Source organism: Candoia aspera, chromosome 4 (assembly GCF_035149785.1).
Source record: "Candoia aspera isolate rCanAsp1 chromosome 4, rCanAsp1.hap2, whole genome shotgun sequence".
NCBI classification, from domain to species: Eukaryota; Metazoa; Chordata; class Lepidosauria; order Squamata; family Boidae; genus Candoia; species Candoia aspera.
In genome coordinates, this window is record NC_086156.1 from 18,373,904 (window position 1) to 18,388,302 (window position 14,399).

At 38.5% G+C, this 14,399-nt stretch overlaps 1 protein-coding gene across 1 annotated transcript in view; it reads right to left on the reverse strand.

Annotated features, from left to right (window-relative positions):
- The window catches only part of GPR158 (G protein-coupled receptor 158), a 132,417-nt gene that overhangs the window by 20,833 nt on the left and 97,185 nt on the right, over nt 1-14,399 (reverse strand). Inside the window, exon 5 of the mRNA XM_063301920.1 lies at nt 9,366-9,434. Coding sequence (XP_063157990.1) covers nt 9,366-9,434 — 69 coding nt within the window. The remainder of the gene's footprint in view (nt 1-9,365; nt 9,435-14,399) is intronic.

The following is a 14,399-nucleotide window of genomic DNA, read 5'->3' on the forward strand; positions in this document are numbered from 1 at the left end:
ATATCAGCTAAATCTAAATTAGAGAGATACAGTATTGGATCACTCTATTTTCCTTCCTTCCTTCTTGGTAAAATTGTGGAATGAGAATGCCCAGGGAGAACTGATCAAACACTGAAAGGAACAGAGAAGTTTTCTCATCAAATCTTGATTTCTCCTTGTTTGGTGCAAAGTTGGGGTTAAAATTGCATGGATTGTATTAGAATGTACTTTGGCTGGAAAATGGCATGTGTTTCTAATCAAAGTACATTTTAGTACAATATATTTTCCATGGCTGCATTATCCAGTTAAGATTTAGAGAAGACGTAGGGTTGAGACACCAGAAACAGATCCAGACTCTTCAGAGACCCAGACCCCAACCCAGACCCAGTTTGAATCAGATCGTCACCCATCTATGGTTAGGGGGAGGCTTTGTGAGTTGAGCATTGCCAAAGGGCAAGATTGCAAGGCTGCTACTTCAAGGCAGAAGCAGGGTCCAGTTGGGAGCTGATCATCACCAGCTGGATCCAGCAGAGTGTGGGCTAATTGGGGCATACAAAAACAGATCTCATTGAGCAGGTAGTCTTGTCACTCCCTATTGGAAATACTTACCTTCTTCAACCTACTTTGAATCTTGACCTCCTCATGACTTTGCTCTTGCCAGATTCCTTCAACCAGGCTATAATTTTCAGGCCAAATTTGGCTCTGTTTGCTTACTCCTCTCTGGTGGGCTGACTTTTGCACAACCCACTTGAGACTGCTCATATTTAACACCCCTGAATAACTCACCTAAGGAATATGCGTCAGATCTACACTTAATACTTTTGTCACAGACATTTGTATTTGTACAAGCTTCGGCAGAGAGTTTTGACTGAGATACGTACCTTGTTTCTAGTCCAGTTTGGTAGCTCTACCAAAAAAGCATATTTGCAAAGAGAGTCTGAAACTACAAGTTCCAAATAGTGGTGGGCAAATCTGGGGGCAAATTTTTATGAAGCATTTGCATTTTATCTGTTTTTTTTATTTGATTTTTTTAAAGTTTGCACTAACATCTGTGGCTTGCATTCACATTTCTTCACACATATGTAATTTTGCCTAGCTGATACAGTAAACAACTTTGCAAATAATTTCCATGATGTAATACATTATTCTGTTAATTGATTTTGCAGACAATTTTTATATTTCCCTAATATAAAAACTATTTTCATGTATTTTTACACAATTTCCCCTAATAGGCTAGTTTATTATTTGGTGACCTATCCCATATAATTTGAAGAACTGCAAATTTTGAAGGACAGCTGAGTTTTCTGAATTGTTTTGAAAAGGAAAAATATGATAAATTTATTTGACTACAAACCAAACTTATTTTCCCTTCATTTCTTCTAGGCACTGAGAAGTGGGGCATAAAAGGGCCTCACTGGATAGAAGGACCATGGCAAATGCTTTTCGTTCTACTCCTGAAGCAAATAAATCAAAATAATCTTCATGCTAAATGGAAATACCAAGAAGTTTCTTTTCATTTTCCTGTTAGCAGCACTGAGGTGACGGTAACAGGCTATTGGAAGAAAATGGCTGATCTTTTTCATACTGCTTGCTACAACAAAGTTTGGGATAAAGCACTTTTGGAAGGAATAACCTGCAAGCAGACAGTAGCATGACTGACCATGTACCACTTTGAGCTAAACCATCCCCTTGTTTAGCTTTTATTAATTCACATATGTGGGCATATTCTCTCTCCAATATTCTACTCATTTCGGAAAACACCTACAGTACATGAGTGTCACTGAGTTTTTATACTGACATTGGGTATTTGATTGGGTTTGGTATAATCTTGTTCAATATTTTCTATTTTCTTCTTTTTTAGGAGAAGGCCTTTTTCTATGTTGCTATTTGCCTCACTTGAAAAAATAATGTAGTAATGATCATAATTCTCTATTTATTCTCCATCTTACTGTTTATTTCATTTTTCATTTTAACTTGTATATTTTATATAACATCAATTCATTTATATAGCATCAATTCAAGCTTACTTATTGTTTACAGGTAGTCCTTGCTTAACAACCACAACTGGGACCAGAATTTCAGTTCCTAAGTGAAGTGGTCATTAAGCGAATCTGACCTGATTTTACAGCCTTTTTTTGTGGTGGTCGTTAAGTGAATCACCATGGTTGTTAAATGAACCATGTGGTTCCCCATTGGTTTTGCTTGCCAGAAGCCAGCCAGGAAGATAAAAAATGGCGATCATGTTACCATGGGACATTGTGACGGTCATAAATGTGAACCAGTTGCCAAGTGCCCAAATCGTGATCATATGACCTCAGGGAAGCTGCGACAGTCATAAGTGTGAGGACTGGCCGTTAGTTGGTTTTTCCAGCATCTTCGTAAGTCTGAACCATCACTAAATGAATGGTTGTTAAGCGAGGACTATCTGTAATTATTTTCAATTTTACAATAAGCTATGTCGAACTTTTAGTGGAAAGTGGTAAGCGGTATCAATAAATAAATGGATAATAATTAATAAGTAATAATCTAAGCAGCATGAGCAGTTTTCTTCCTATTTTCCTTTATTGCCATTGCAGCCAGATGAAATTTGCATAAGGAAGAATATCCAAATTGATCTCAATGCTCAGAGCTACCTGGTCCACTTACAGCTGAACTCAATGTTGCTTTTTCCTATAACTCTAGAAATCCAAGAAGAAAGAATGTAAAACAGCAGTTGCTTCCATTCAGTTGTAACTGACTCTGTGATAATACTTAATAAAGAAATAAAAGGCCACTGTTCATAATATAAAACACACATTCATGCTGATATCTAGGCAATAGCAATAAGCACGCTTGCTATGGTTCGGTAAGTGCTTAAGTGCCTACTTAAATAATAATCAATATTTTAATTTTTTTTATTTGTTCAATTGTGTCCGATTCTCAGAGACTGCCTGGAGAAGTCCCTGCAGTTTTCTTGGCAAGGTTTTTCAGAAGTGGCTTGCCATTGCCTCCTTCCTAGGGCTGAGAGTGAGTGACTGGCCCAAGGTCACCCAGCTGGCTTTGTGCCTAAGGCGAGACTAGAACTCATGGTCTCCCAGTTTCTAGTCTGATGCCTTAACTGGTACACCAAACGGGCTCAATGTCTCAATAAACTGTCTTAAAGGCAAGGTTCTAGCCATTTTAAAGTATTTATTTATTATACAATATATAGGCCACCTGGCTTCCAACAACTCTGGGGAGCTTACAATTTAAAAAATAAAAAATTACAAAAGACAAAATTCCTCTTTTGGGGGAGATTGGCGGTAACAAAATTTGAATAATAAATAAAATAAATAAAATGAAATGAAATATGAACAGCCCCCAAAACAACATATAACCAATGGAAACCCATCTAGCACGCTGCCCTAGAGCCTGGGAGAACAGTCAGATCTTTCATGGCTTCCTGAATGTCATCAGGGTGGGAGAGCCATCCCGATCTTGTGTGTGTGTGATATCATTCCAGCAGGCAGGTGCGGTACAGAGTATTGCTTCCCTCAAATCTGAACGTTCAGAATACCTGTCCTTTGTTTTCCTGGTAGAATTGCCAAAGAGTTTGAAATGGAATTAAGCCTGAACTGATAGCCTGAAGCTGAACTCATAGAAGGCCATGCTGTTCAAGGGATTATGGATATTAGTCCAACATATCTGGAAGACTCCAAGATGGGAAAAGCTGCCTTAGTATATTTGCCCCAGAACAGGACAATAAATAGGAAGGGCTTATGGTATAAGAGCTTTCAGATTCTAAGTTTACTTGAGTCGGAAATAGAACTGAATGGAGGTTGTATTTCCACCCAGAGAAATTTTCCACCTAGAGAAAATGGAGGAAGGGGATTTTATTTCCACACATTTCTTTGAGGGAAAAGACATATTCTAACAGTTTCTGACTGGCTGGGCTCACTCTTGGCACTGACAATAGCACAACGTCTGGCTTCAAAGGACCCTCCTCCAGTTGTAGCAAAAGTGGTAACTGTGGTCTCTAGCCACCATTTTGCAGTCCCATAAAATCCTGGACTTAATTTGTCCTGGGGCATTTGGCAGTAAAAATAGTGGAGGTTACATCTAAAATATTATGAAAACAACAGCCAGCATTTTTATCCCCCAGATAAGTTGGTTGGTTTTCTGAAGGCATTTTAATTGTTCAAATAATATTAAAGCTTACTTCAGAGGTGTAAAGTTAATTACAGGAGAGTAAACTGTGGGAGTGTGGGGAAAATCAAAGTGGAGAACTCTTAATTACTTTTCTAGCTGTTCTGTGGAGCAGGTATTAAAGGAAAAGTGTCCTTAAATGTCATTCTCAACTACTAAGTATCACAATAATTAATGGTTGTTGAAGCAAAGTTGCTTAAGGTCATTCTTTTAAATTCTAAAGAAAGCCAGTGGATTAGATTTTCAAAAGCATCCTGGTGATCCTGCAGCCCCCATTCCAACTGGCATTCATTTTAATTGGGGCTAATGTATTTATGTTCCTGGAACACTGATCCTAAACAAATCATGTCAATTCGCCTGGGTTAGACAGGAACATTGTATACCTCTATGAACCAGTATATGTACAGGGATGATGTTAGTTTAGATCAGTCTAAAATTCCATGTTTCCATAGTGTTTAATTTTTCAAACTATTTATTAAAATAATAACTGAAAAATTATTTTCCTATTGTACTATATACATATACTTTTCTATACAACTTATTTAACTCCCCAACAGATTAAGTTCTTCTATATCTGCCGACATATGCTTTTTCTATGCAACTTTCTATTATATGTTATTTAAGTACAACATAGCCATAACAACCTTTATTTACCCAACTCAGCCAAGTATGCTTTAGAATTTTATGCAACTTTCCAAATGTATGTTAACTTCAACTAACTTTTTTTGTCCTTCATACTGCAGGGGTCACCTTTGGTAGATTGCTTTGATGTAATGCATTGGTTCTCAAATTGGTAATTCACAGGAATATTTTGGCTGTTGGTGCAGGTGCTAAATAAATAAATAATGAAATGGCTAGAATCTCAGAGGATCACAATTTTAATTTTCAAAAAACGTAATTCGCCTTTCTTTAATTTGGGGGCCCTGCAGAGACCAACTGTGTGGTTCAAAGTGTGTCATAAACTCATACGCATCTCATGTCAACCCCTAGTTTATGCAATAATTCTCAAAAGCTTTAAATGATGATGTAATGGCCCACATAAAGAGAAAGTTGGAAACTACTGAGGTTTCAGATTTTTTGTACATTGTACAACTCAGTGGGCTACATCTGAGCAAGTAGATATTTGCATCCATTCAAGATTGGATATTTTTGTTTGTCTGAATCACTTTTTTCAAGGTGGATAGACTCAGTTATAGTGGTGATGAATGCATCATTGGAAGACCTGAAAGACCAGGTTAAAGACCAGGTTAGAGACACTTCCTCATGGAGGAAATCTATCTATATGGTGGCTAAGAGTTGACAACAACTTGTTGGCACATAATCACTCAATCAAAAAAGTATTTCATACTCTGAGTATGAAATTGACTGCCAGTCCTAATATCCATGAGATATCACTGCATTGAGGAGTATATTTATAGTACGTGTGTTAGGTGCGTCTAAAAATTCCAGCTAGCCATTCATTAGCCTTGCACATTCATGAAAAATACCAGACGATGTACGTAAAACTCAAGTCTTCTCATTTGCAGTCTGTATATGCTCAAATGTGAGGGGTCCACATTCCCTGGTAGGGTATAGGTTGCAAGCCCACTGAAATTCTCTACCTTTTCAGCCAGGAGCATGCTGGGAAATCTTTGACTCTCCTTTGAAATAGGGGCATGAAAGGGGACCTGGCACAGTAATGACTATGCCAGCCTTATGGTGGGCCAAGTCCACCCTTTGCTGGGAGAATATTGGAGCTGCAGTTCAACACATCTACAGGGTACTATGTAGGAGACAGTGGCATTGTGCAAACTGAAACAACTGGGAACAGGCCGTAAGAAAAAATCAAATATAGAATGTTTCGCATGTAAATTTCATCATAGATATTACCAGCAAAGCTTTATAAATTGATGCATAAACCTTGGATGGCAAGAGCAAATGCTTATTTCAACCAAAAGGATGAAAACCAAGTTGTCTAATAGAAAAGTATAGCATCAGCACATTTGTATGTGATCATACTTGAACCGATCTGTGTAAATTTCCTCCTTCCTCCCAGGTTTTTCCTAATACACTAATAGCTGAAGATGCCTTTCCAACTTTACTAGTCTAATGTAAAAGTTTGTCTACAAGACCTTTCAGACATTATAAAATCCTTGCTCAGTAACACATGAAGAAGGGAAGACTTGGTATTTGGCAGCCCAATCAGTCAATAATTCTGAGCCTTTCTACTTTGCAGTACAATCAAATTGTAAATAAAAAATAAAATAAACCCCCCCATCCTGAAGTCTTCTGGAGGCAGGGAAGTGGACTGGCAATTAAAAGCATCTCTATCTCCCCACAAAGCATTACTCCCCCCACCCCCCAAGACCTTTCTTTGCGAATCCGTCCAGCTAACCCGGTGTTTCTCAACCCTAGCAACTTTAAGATGTGTGGACTTTAAGCTCAGTGTTTCTCAATCTTGGCACTGCTGGCTGGAGAATCCTGGGAGTTGAAGCCCACACAGCTTAAAGTTGCTAAGGCTGAGAAACACTGGGTTAACTCCTGTCCTTTTTGCTTTTAATAGGAAGATACCAAAAGATGGAGGTCCTTGGGATTAAACAGTCCAATGAAACTGTCACCCACCACCCACACCAACTGGAACAAGATAAAATAAAACAATACTGGTGCCAGGTGATTCTTTCAAGGAAAGATATTCCCGTCCTGGAACATCATAGCCAAAATCTCTACTTATAATCTTCCAGTTGATAGACCCCTAAGAAAAAATATCAACAGACAGAAAGTGTGACCTGGGGCTAGATGCTGGCTGCCAGAATCTCTTTTGTGGCCCCCAGGGATACCCAGAGAAACCTTCTCCCAAAATGGCTCCTGACTTGCCCTAGTTTTGGAGTGCAGCCCTCAAGCCAACAGAAGCTGCGCATCCCTGCCCATAGTTTTTTTCCCCCCAGAGATTTGATATGCCACGAACTGTCTATGAGTTGCATCCCCAGCCTCTGCATTTAGCAGCAGTTCCCTTTGTTTGTCATCTTGTTTATATGCCACTCAGAACCATATGATTCTCAAAACCATACAATGCTAGAAATAAGCTAAGGTGTTCAGTAACATCTTTCATTTACATGTTCCAGAAAAGCCATCTGTTCTTCAAAAGTAGGTGTTCCAACCCAAATAGCTAAGTATCTTTCTTTTCCTGCATTCCTTCGCAGTGTACCCACATACAATAAAAATAACTTTTTTTTCTCCCTGCAAATCAGCTCACTATTTATGCTGCTTAATTTTGGAAAGAAAAAATACAGACAGTTTTCTTGCTTTATAATAAAGGCAGGGAGAGTCACAGATAATTTCAGCTTAGCTTATATATACATTTCCTTGATATTCCTTGAGTATATTTAGGCATCGTAATAAATTAGGATTTACAATGACTGGAAAGAGCCATTTAAGAGCATAAAAATATGAATCATACCAAGGGCCTTCTTAGATCAGCATTTTGTTTTTCACAGTGGCCAGTTAGATGCTTCTGGGGTGCTCACAAGCAGGTGATGGAGACATATTCCTGTCCCACAATTGTTCTCCTACAACTAGTATGTGTGGACACACGGCTCCCAACCTGAAGGTAACATTGAGTCTGTTGATAGACCTGTGCTCCATGAATTTATCCAATCCCTTTTTGAAGCCTTCCAAGATAATGGCCTTCAGCACATTGTATGGTAATGAATTCTACAAGTTAATTACAGGTTTTATGAACAAGTACTTTTGTCTGCCCTAAATATCCTTCCAATCAGTTTAATTTTGAGAGAGAAAGAGAGAGAGAGAGAGATGTCTCTCTGTCGACTTTCTCTGTACCATGTATGATTTTATACAACATGATCATGTACCCCTCTCTTGCCTTTTTTCCAAGCTAAAGAGTTCTAAATGTCTAGCCTTTTCTCACAAGAAAGATGTTCAAGGCCCTGGGTAATTTAGATTGCTCTCTTTTGCCCTTGTTTCAGACCTGTTAAAGCTTTTTTCAAATGTGGCAACCAAAACTGTATCCAGTGCTCCAGTTGTAGACACATCACAGAATTGAATAAGGGCATTACAATGTTAGCCATTTTATTTTCAATACCTTTCTAATGATCTCTAGCATGAAATTGCTTTTTTCACAGCTGTTGCACAGCGAGTTGACATCTTTATATTGCTATCCATTTTCCACATTTCCTTCTCTGGAACAATCATGATAAGATTGGAAACTTGGTTTTTTTTATTTTTGATTAAGCATAATTTACTGTTATACTAAATTACAAATGTGGTTAATTTTAACTATTGTTTGCTGTAAGTAATCAGCTTTATAATATGACAGTCAGTGGTTAATCTTAAATGGTAGCAGAAACATCAAAATGCCTATGCTGGAGAGGAAGATGGGACAGAGAAAGTCCAAGTCCAAGGGGAAGAAAAGTTCATTCTTGTTATAAGAAGCCTTTATTTTATTCCAAAGGTTCCCATTTTTCCCAAAGAAAAGTGTCATGAGTACTGATGGTGAGCAGGAGGGGCCCCTATCCAGGGGGAAAAGCGCATGCGTAGTTTAGAGGCTTTAAACTTTCCTTCGAAGAAACTCAGAGCAGACCTGCCTTGAGTTTTGGGTTTATCTGTGTGGGTTTCCCACGGTCTTTCAGTTTGGCAGGATTTTCTGTCTACTAGAGTAGGACAATAGAGACCTAGATACTATCTCAGCCTGGTTCTTCGCTCTAAGATAGGACAAAAGTATCTAGATTTGGAAGACTGTCAATATTTTCAGGCTCCAGAAACCATAGCCATCCACACTTAACTACGTTGATGCCAAAATTCCAAAGTATGTGTTATGACGTTACAACGCAAACATCACCTTTTTGTATTTGCATCATGATGTCACAACAGAAGTACAAAAGGGTGAAGTTTGTGTCATGCTGTTATGATATGCCCCTTCCCCCACCTGCAGATAAATATACCTTTTTTTTGTGAGGAGGTGAGTGTATAAAAGTGCTTCAAATTTTCATCTGTGAAATATTGGAAGGACAAGTATTGGGTCAGATGAATAGCTTAATGTCCTGCCTTTTACCCTTTAAGAACAGAATACTAAAGAGGAAGAAATAAAATGCTATGAAAATAAATTCAGTTTATTTCGCTTTAACTGTTTTATTTTGCTTTGCAATGGATTGTCACCTGCCATAACACCCTCTGGAGCTGTGCTATAAATATTTTAAATAAATAAATGAAATAATGGCACAACTCACCGGAAAATAAAGAAGCAGTGATCCAAATAGGATAGTCTCCAATAGAATAAGTCCTGATGCCCTGATGCTCTAGAACAAAGCAAGCAGACACAAGAATTTAAAGCTTTAATCTCTCTACTTAACATTAGACAAATCTAGGAGTCTATAATCCGGATATTATACTGATAGGCCACTTGGCAAGTTTAATATATTTTATCATTTTTAGTACCAATCCAGCAATCCAATTTGCTTTTCAATTAATCCAGACAGTGAATATCAAGATATAAACTACTTTCAGTTATACTATGTTTGCTTATAACTAAATTCCTCACCCTGGGATTTATTTCCTCTTTAATTTGTTTATGGTTGTAGCAATAACTACACTAATATCATGGCAATAAAATCCAGCATAAAGTGATGGATTCCATTTTAATTAGTTTTTTAATTAATGCTCAGAGTGTACTCAGACAGACATCACATCTATAATGTGATATGATGCAGCAGCAGCAATTTCTCCCCAAACCATTCAAAGTCAATATGGATTATGCATTCCCTATTGTCTGAATTTCTATAATGAACATCAGCATCCAAGAAGAAATGGTAGTCATTGTTTTTCCAGGACATATCCTACTTTTTTGATTAGGAATTATAAGGCCTAGATATAATCCCTGAAATTTGCACTGCAGATATGCTTGAGTCTCAGTTCTCACTTTCCATGTCAACTTGTATATCTTCTGATAATTTTAATCCTAAATGCTACACATTAATTATCTCATTAACATTTGGGGGCAATTAAGGATTCTTAATTGACATGACAGAACTTGCTGGTTTTAACCAGAGCTTTAAAAGCGACAACATGATTACCTTTCTATTGTTTCAACATCTCACTATGCTAATTATATAACACATTAACAATTGGACAGTAAATGCAATTGGACATTTATATCAAACTACTGAAGGAGGCCATCTGGAACTCTGGAAAGCAGACATGTCCAGATGCTGATGATACCCAGCTCTCCTGCTCCTTATTTTGTAAGTGCAAGGAAGCAATATCCTTGAATGTTGTGCAATTTCAATAATGGGCTGGATGGTGGAGGAAAAAAAGGCTGAAAGTAAATCCAGACAAGATGAAGGTGCTGTTGGTAAGGAAAAACTGGAATTAAGGTAAGTCTTGCTCAGCATGGGAATATATTCTTCCATAACGAGCATGTGTACAGTTTGGTGTGATTCTTGATCTCCACCTGCCACTAAACTGGCAGGAAGCAGCTATAGCAAGGAGTACGTCTGCACAATTACAACTCGTGTGTCACACTATTACTACTTCCTGCCAGCCAGCAACAGTCGTCCTGCCCTGGATTAACCATTAAGCAAAATAACCACATGCTGAGGGCACCAAGGAAAGGGGGACATCACAAATTTTTTTCCCTTAGCTATCCTGCCCTTAACTCTTTCACTACCACACTTGACTTTAGTTAATTTTTTTGTAATTGTCTTTCTCTATCATATTCAACTTTAATCTGCATTGTTAAAAAATGTTTCCTTTGGCATGGTGAGTGACTAAAGTTTAAAAGTTTGGTTTGAAGGTGTTGTCAGATATCACATTTGTTTCTGTCTCATGGGGTGAGAGTTTCACTTCTGTTGAGGGGCACCATTGTTGGGCTGTGCTTAGGGCATCAGTTGGCCTTAATCTGGCCCTGCAGTTATCTATGGCTTAGTTACAGCCTGGCTTGACTACCTCAATGAACAGTACATGGGGCTACGCTTTAAAACTGCCTGGAAGCTGTAGTTGGTTTTAAATGCAATGGCTACCCAGTTGAACAGTGACAGGTACAGAAATGAAGCTTGCACTGAAAGATCTAAACTGGTTTCCAATTGCCTCCTGGGGTTGGCATTGCCTTTCAAACCTTTAATGGTGTGTGGTCTGATGGTCTATGGAACTGCTTCTCCCACTACGAACTTCCCCAGCTATTTAGATCAGCAGAAAAAGCCCTTCTGAAGACCACCTTGACGCCAGGAGGCTGCCTATTTGGTACACGGGAAAGGGTCTTTTCCTGTGTGGCTCCCAAACTGTGGAACAGTGTTTTTCAACCTGAGCAACTTTAAGATGTGTGGACTTCAACTTCCAGAATTCCCCAGCCAGTCCACACATCTTAAAGTTGCTCAGGTTGAGAAACACTACTGTAGAATGCACTCTTTGGGGGAGTACCCTTGGCCCCCACTTCCCAATATTCAAGAAGATGTTAAAACACATATTTTCTGCCAATTTTTTCCTGGTTAATTTTTTAAATGTTTAATTTTAATCCCAATTTTGATTTATCACAGTTGTTTTGATCTATGTTTTGTATTTTTAATCATTGTAAACCACCTTGATTGTCGAAAAAACAGAAAGGCAGGGTAGAAATCTAATAAGCAAACAGATAAATAAAGTCCACTGGACTATGAATCATTTCAGAACATAATTAGTTAAAGTTTATTACTGTCTTTGACCAGCATATCAGAACATAGTTTTTGGCTGGACCTTCACAAAATATAACTGAATTTCCTTGCACAAAAGTTGGGTAGACGATAAATTTTAATATTGATGTAATATTCATTGCAGAGAAACAACCTGCACAGAGGTTCAGCAGCCCCATGAGTGAAGATGATCTCGAGCCAGAAGAAACTATCAACCCAAATAACATTTGTGTGGTTAACACCAGTTACCGCATGCCTAGGGTTTAATCACTTACAAGTGAGGGGCTATTTGACATCAGTGCATCCTGAGTCTTGGAGCCATTTAGGAGCAGTGATCCATTTTTTCATAGCAGTGACTTTGAGCAATGAAGTATGACCAAAGGGTGCTGCCATAATTCAGGTTCTGCAACTGTAAATGTAGATCTATTTTCAATAACTGATTGCCTTGCTTTGTTGAAAAAACATCACGAATAAGCTAAATGGAAAGGCTGATTTAGGATGTACAGTTCCCTCTCTGGCATCAATTCAATTGTCTTTGCCATTTTGGTTTGCAGAATTGACTAACTTGCAATTCACAGGTACTGGCATTTTGAGGTATGGAATGCTCAGTTGCCAACATAGAAGACTGTTTCGATGGCTCCTCTTGTGCTGCCTTTCTCCTACGTCATCAGGGCAACCAGCACTGACTAATTCAGTGTAGAAAGCGGTGGTGGTGGTGGGGAAATAGAAACGGAATGGGTTGATGCTCCCCAAGGGTTATGCACTCTTGTTGTAAGCCAGTTATTTCTACTGGGACTGCTTAACAGCTTTTTGTGCTAGGAAGAAATCTGCATTTTTTCCACCCAGGAGAATCATTAAATATATCTTTGTCGAAATGCCGCAGCTGTCTTTGGGCATTGCCATTTCCCAAAGGCCGACAAACCAAGCAGCTTCATCTGTGTAATGAAGCTTGTCCAAACTGTCAAAATATTTCCATGTTGCCTTGACAAATGGTTACACATGTGCTAGAAGAAGACCATTAAGGACTGCGCATGTACCATACATATAGCAATGCAGTTAGGAATAGATTGGCATAAATACTTTTAATGGTTCAAATGGTATGGAAAATCAGTGGTGGTGAGATTGAGTTCAAACTGTAGAAAGCCAAGGAGATGACCTTCGAGAAGCAAGGCAATAGATGAAAAAACAAAGCATGTTTTAAGCTTGGGACACAGAGAAAGTGTGAGAAAGAAGATAATAATCACTCCTCTCTAACTCACTAGAGCAGCGTTTCTCAACCTTAGCAAGTTTAAGATGTCCAGACTTCAACTCCCACAGCAGTAGAGTATAAAAGGGAGGGAGGGAGGGATGGAAAAACTTAGGCTTTCAAAATTCTGTTACTAGAGCTATAAAGAAAGTAAAGTTCTAGCTAGAGTTGTGGAATCTGTTTCCTGACCTGGACTTCCTCAAAGGGTTACCACAAACCCATTCTAAATGGCAGTAGGCAATGCTATTGTTGTAATGGTTTGTGCCTTTCAGAAGTCAGACAGCAAGGAAGACAAAGCAATGAAAATGGAACTATGCAACCTGGTTTATATAAATCTGATTGCCAGGTATGATTTCCTTTAATGATTTTGCAGCAAGGACATCCATGGGTGGAGGGTGGGTTGTCAAAAGAGTCTAGATGGCAGACACCACCGCATGGTCAATGGTGCCATCCTGGCTTCCTCCTCCCTTGAAGATGCCCCTGCTCTGCAGGACCTTTGCAAATCATATACCAAATTTGTGGGGCAAAAAATTGGATGGATGAATTCCCTGAATTTCTTCAAGGAAAGGAGAAATTCTCTGATTATTTCTCAAGAGCAGGACTCTCCCTAGTGCTGTCTGTAGAACCACTACTGAGAAGTTATAAGGACTTCCTTCCTAAGGTCTTTTTGATTTAACTGAAGTGCTAGTAGCCAGAGAGGCTCAAGACAGTGGGAGAGATAATTTCATACTGCAATTATACATGTGCCTTGGCTACTTGTAACTGAATAAGCGCAATGCCACCGCACTCTATCTGTGAGAATTTCTCTGAATTTCTCTTCTTAGAAATAACTTCTAAACCTATTCTTCTTTCCTTAAGTTCTATGAAAACTGGTACACTCAAGAATAAACATCTTAACTTTGATGAAGACTAGATAGATGCTTATCGGCTCAAAAACAGAAAGAAAATAAAGTGTGAGACAGCAAATAAAAACCACAGTAAAACCCAATAATTATAAAGTGGTGTGGTCAAGGTATGATGTATTTTACAAATAGTAAAACAAAATTTAACCACATTGAGAGAAGTAAGATCACATTGATCAGATAAAAGCAAATATAAATAAAATGGATCTGGGTGGCATGCAAACTTGAGGAGATGGGGTATTATTAACTGCAGCCAGGAATTTCTCTAATAGGATCATTATAAAAGAATATGGATTAGTGTTTCAGGGACTCCTTCATCCCAGGGGCAGTCTTTGTTTAAATGGAGTGCCCTTTAGTTTCTCCTCAAGAACATCTGTTGGGAGGGCATTAAATCTTGCCAGAGTTAGGGCTTTTCTGATTTTGGGAACTGTCATTTGGCTTTGCTATCTAGCC